Source organism: Syngnathus acus, chromosome 4 (genome assembly GCF_901709675.1).
Source record: "Syngnathus acus chromosome 4, fSynAcu1.2, whole genome shotgun sequence".
Taxonomy (NCBI): Eukaryota; Metazoa; Chordata; class Actinopteri; order Syngnathiformes; family Syngnathidae; genus Syngnathus; species Syngnathus acus.
Genome location: NC_051090.1, coordinates 12,235,853 through 12,240,841, shown reverse-complemented (window position 1 = coordinate 12,240,841; position 4,989 = coordinate 12,235,853). Strand labels below are relative to the sequence as shown.

The 4,989-nt window shown below is 50.4% G+C and overlaps 1 protein-coding gene across 1 annotated transcript in view; it reads right to left on the bottom strand.

Moving 5' to 3' along the window:
- The window catches only part of thop1 (thimet oligopeptidase 1), a 17,054-nt gene extending 12,855 nt beyond the window's left edge, over nucleotides 1-4,199 (bottom strand). Inside the window, exons 1-8 of the mRNA XM_037249360.1 lie at nucleotides 4,051-4,199; nucleotides 2,375-2,581; nucleotides 1,050-1,198; nucleotides 863-970; nucleotides 690-792; nucleotides 400-557; nucleotides 188-323; nucleotides 1-78 (exon numbers count right to left, since the gene is read on the bottom strand). The exon at nucleotides 1-78 is cut by the window's left edge and continues 65 nt beyond it. Coding sequence (XP_037105255.1) covers nucleotides 1-78; nucleotides 188-323; nucleotides 400-557; nucleotides 690-792; nucleotides 863-970; nucleotides 1,050-1,198; nucleotides 2,375-2,581; nucleotides 4,051-4,063 — 952 coding nt within the window. The 5' untranslated portion in view covers nucleotides 4,064-4,199. The remainder of the gene's footprint in view (nucleotides 79-187; nucleotides 324-399; nucleotides 558-689; nucleotides 793-862; nucleotides 971-1,049; nucleotides 1,199-2,374; nucleotides 2,582-4,050) is intronic.
- Nucleotides 4,200-4,989: the final 790 nt, after the last annotated feature.

Genomic DNA, 4,989 nt, shown 5'->3' with positions numbered 1-4,989 from the left:
GGCACTCCTCCTCCTTCAGCTTGAGGATGAGCTGGCGCTCCTGGTCCCCCAAAGGTTTCAGTTTGTGAGACAGATCCTCTGAGGAGTAAGAGTAAGAGGGGACGCGGATGCCATGCGGACCCCAGGTGCGGACGGCAGGCGGACACCATGTGGACGCCATGCGGACACCATGCGGACGAGCGCTCACCCAGGAAGACGGCCACCCGCTTGGCCGACTTGACCATGTTCATCTCCAGCACAAAATCGGCGTGGGTCCCAAAACCCAGGAGGGAACTCTTCCGAGCGCGGAGGGCCACCATCTCCTTCAGGATGGCAGAGTTATACTGCAAGGGCGGGGTGCCGCATCAAGGACGGACGGAGGAGCGCAAAAACCGCTGGCCGCAGGGGAAGGGCGCTCACCTCCTTGCAGCGCGAGTTGAAGGCCTCCTCCAGCTTCCTTCGAGTTTCCGGCACAAAGCACTTCTTCATGGTGGGAAAGTAGTGGGGATACTTCAGGGTCACCTTCAGATTCTCTCCATCTTTGTCCAGCGAGCTCAGGAAGTCTTCTGGCAGGCCACCTGCAGCGAGAGGAGGGAAGAGGAGCGGGAAGAAAATCAAGAGGCGGAGCAAGGGAGAAAGGAGAAGAAAAAGCAGAGGGACAAAGGCAAACAGCAGAAGAGAAGAGGAACAAGCGAGGCGCGCTCACCCACCCAGTTGGTCCCTGCTGAAGCTCAGGCTGGTGGTGTCCTCGTTCAAGTTTTTGTTGAAGTCGATGCACAAGGTGCTCAGCGTCTTCTTGATACTCTTGATCTCCTACGCGATCGCACGCGCACAAGATGAAGCCTCCGCGTGTGGGCGCTGAGACGCAGTCGGGGGCCGGCACCTCCTGCGTGTCTTTGGGAAGGTGGAGCCCGTTCCTCCGGCCCAACTTCAGCAGGCGCTCCATGTAGCGCTGTGACACGGGCGGCAGGCTGGCGCACTCCAGCTTGTCCTGCGCGCACAGAGCACAGGCGCTGTCGGCAATGAGCAAGCAGACTCGGGGAGGGCGAAGGTGACATGATGGCGGCTACCTGCAAGGCCACAATCCTAAGGTAGACGTCCTCCCTCATGCTCATCTCTACGTCAAACTCAGACAGACGTTTGTCGGCTTGCGTGCTGGCCGCTCGCACGTCCTTGCAGGGAGAAACGTGCTGAGGGAAGTCCAGCGTGTTTCGCTCCACTGGAGGAAACGCAAAGCTGTTAGCCATGACCGCATAGGACGGAGCCGAGGCCTGACTACCCGTTCCCGGTTGACCTTCTTTCCAAAGGGGAGCCTCGCGAAGCCTTCGGAAGAGCGCGCCAGTCAGCAACACATGTAATGCCGCGCTTGCCGCTTGAGCCCAAAGCGCTGACGTCGACCAACTTTAGAGGTCAAACGTCGACTCAGCGTTCCTGCATGCCTCAACAAAGGCGGGCAGCTCGACAAAAGCCCCATTGGCCACGTTTGTGTTGACGCGGCGCTTGGAAGGTTCCCAACAGCAGGCCCCAAGCCACGGTTGCTTTTGGTCGTTTTCAACATTTTATTCCAAATTGACAGCGCAGTAAAAGGCACAAGCTTGAATTGCAAACAGCTCGCTTGCTGCGTGAGAGCTGCGGGAACAATCCCATGACCAGCTCAGTGACCTAGTGGTAGAGTGTCCGCCCTGAGACTGGAAGGTTGTGGGTTCAAACCCCGGCCGGGTCATACCAAAGACTATAAAAATGGGACCCATTGCCTCCCTGCTTGGCACTCACCATTAAGGGTTGGGTTAGATCACCAACTGATTCCCGAGCGCGGCACCGCTGCTGCTCACTGCTCCCCTCTCCCCCAGGGGATGGATTAAAATCACACGGGGATGGGTTAAATGCAGAGGACAAATTTCACCACACCCAGGTGTGTGTGTGACGATCATTGGGACTTTAATCTTTAATTTAATCTTTAATGATGCGATCGATTAGCAACTGCGCTTTTGAGACGCGGTCGAAAATAAAATGCTTGCATTCCAGCCTCCCGTCAGCCAATCTTGTCACATTTCTGTCGTCCTCTGTCCCAGCAGCCAGCCTATGTTTGTGCCGCTTCTTAGAAAACTTGAAGCCGCTTTGGCATTGGGAAATAACTGTTAGCGAGCGGTGACGGAATCATTAGCAACCCACTTAGGCGTGTAGATCTTTCACACTGACAATTTTGAATCACGTCCGTTTTTGGAATAAAGGGCCAAAAATTCAAAAATAAAAAGCCTGATTGTTCGATGACTATAATCGCGGTGAGGTGCAGGCCGAAAGTTATCAGAAAGTTATGCTTTCGGAGTTCCTTCACTCACGAAAAGGATCAAAAGTGCGGCGAGAGGGGGGCGGTCGCGGCAAGACGAGCACGCACCCGTGTAGTCCACCTCCACGTCGGCCAGCGCCTTTACGGTGTTCTGGAAGGTGACGGCGTCCAGGTCCAGAGCGCCCACAGCGTCGTAAACCCTCTTGGTGTCTTCCATTAGCCTGTCGGCCGCCTGCCGAATCTGCTCTGCGCTCAGGTCCCATCGCAGGCGGTTCACCGGGAACACGCCGCCATCGCCGCCCGACACCGCCTCACCTGAAAGACGCGGCAAAGGTGATGATGATGATGCCGCTCATCCACCCAATTGTCGAATGCGCTGGGAACGGACGGCTTCAAAACGTTTCTCAGTTTGGATGGCTTTTGCTGGCTTGGGACCGCCCTCTGCTCAAATTAATGGGCGGTTTGACAGCTCCTCAACTTGGTGTTCAGAAAAGAAGCTGTCACCATTCAAGCCTTTGCATTAGGATGTCCTGGTCAACATATTAGGCCTCCGATCCTATCTTTTGACCTCAAATCTGATCCGATTTCGAGTCCCGATCCAATATTTTGCCTTTAGTATTGAAATGTATAAAACTAATATATATTTTGAGCAAGTAACTCAAGTTTTTATAAGATTAAAATTTCATCAATAAGCATTAGTATTATTATTGTAAATCCCGTGAAATCAAATACTACTGACAATTAAAGGTCAGCTTCAATTTCATATTTTAGATAAAAATAAAAACACTGACTTGGTACAGTGTTATCAAAAAGAAAGTGCTATCCAAGTGCTAATGAGATCGGCTGGTTGTCAGGAGCATTAAATTCGACCAGCCTTTCTGTGATCTTCTGTGCCCTCTTGTTTTCGTTGGAGTATTTGTCTCTCCTCATAACGTCCAGTGTTTGCTGTTTTGCTTTAGCAACATTTCCATCTGCAGCTTTACAAAACGCTTTATACTCATTGTCCTGTTTTGTCCTCAGATGACGAATCAAGTTTGTGGTGTTAAATGTATCTCTGCTGCTACCTCCTCTTGAAATTGCCATGTTGCAGACATTGCAAGTACCATTAGGACAGTTTTCACTCTCGAGAGAACATTTTTTCCACACTTCTGACATTCTGGCTTTGCACCGCCACGGAGGTTTGTATTGCGCAGCTACCGTCAACCCTAACTCGGGGTTACTTTACAGCAGTTGCCGTAAAGATCGGCACGACATGTCAGCTAATGTAGCCGAGCTTCGATCGATCACCGGGCAATAATAGGAAAGGCTGGAGCCGATCAGATAGAAATCGGGACAACCCTACCATCCTCTTCTAACACAAAGGTCCCGTGGCATCGTAATGGCACCGGACCATCATGTGGCAGCCATTTTGCCTTCACACAGCAAAATAAAAAGTTTAGTTCTGAGCTATGATTCGATGCCATTGCGTGTCTTTTCCGTGATTACGATTGTACAAAGAGCTTAATAAGTAACTTTGACATTGCGAACGCCCTACGAAGGAAAAAAAATAGGCAAACGTTGAAAAGCGACTGCGTGGTTGATTGCGGGACGGAGCAGATGACAAGAGGCAGTTGTCCGATGTCCATCAGTGCACTCGCTTTGGGGGTGAAGCGAGCGCGGTCGCTAGCACGAACGAGCAGCTAGCTAGCCGGCGAGCCAGCTAAACGCGCTTGCGAATCTTCAGACAGGTCGGTCGGTCAGGCGACGTCGCTCAAAGACGCCGCCAGCGCGTGTTGCGTGCTCACCTGTGGGGCTCATGTTGACGTCTGGCCACTATTTGCTCGCCAGCAACCCGCCCGTGCTCCCTTTTGCTGACACCTACAAGCTTCGAGCAAGTAGAACGAACGCCTCCCACATCCGGTGCCAAACTTCAAAGTCAACGACGCGTACACTACGTGAACTTGTCGTCATTTGTCAACATCGCAGTCGTCGCCTGAATACACTCGTGTCCGCGTGTTCATTTCAAATAAATTTAGCACGGCTTATGAGACACATGAACTCAAATTACAAATCACGTTGCTCTTATTTGCGACAGCCGGTATACAAATCGTGGTCGAGCGTATTCAGCATATTGATAAAAAATAAGTTGTAATAATAATAATAATAACCCTGCGAGCATTTTGACGTCTAATAAACGTCTATTAGACGTCTAATAGACGTCTATATGCTACGCAGACGTCTCGGCTAAAACACGTCTAAAAAAGGTCTAAAAGTGAAATAAAAATAGACGTCTATGCCGTCGACCCCGGTTCAAACCCCGGCCGGGTCATACCAAAGACTATAAAAATGGGACCCATTGCCTCCCTGCTTGGCACTCAGCATCAAGGGTTGGAATTGGGTTGGAATCACCAAATGATTCCCGAGCGCGGCACCGCTGCTGCTCACCGCTCCCCTCTCCCCCAGGGGATGGATCAAAATCACACAGGGATGGGTTAAATGCAGAGGACAAATTTCACCACACCCAGTTGTGTGTGTGACGATCATTGGGACGTTAACTTTACTTATGTTAGCTGCAGATATAAATACACCTTTTGATGTTTAAATTAACCAAAACAAGAATTGAACCTAAATAAAAACATTTTTTCAAACATTATCCAACCATCACAAATATAAATGTGCAATGTTTTTAAATCATATGCTTAAAAATGTAAAAATATACATACAATATAACATTTTATTTTAAT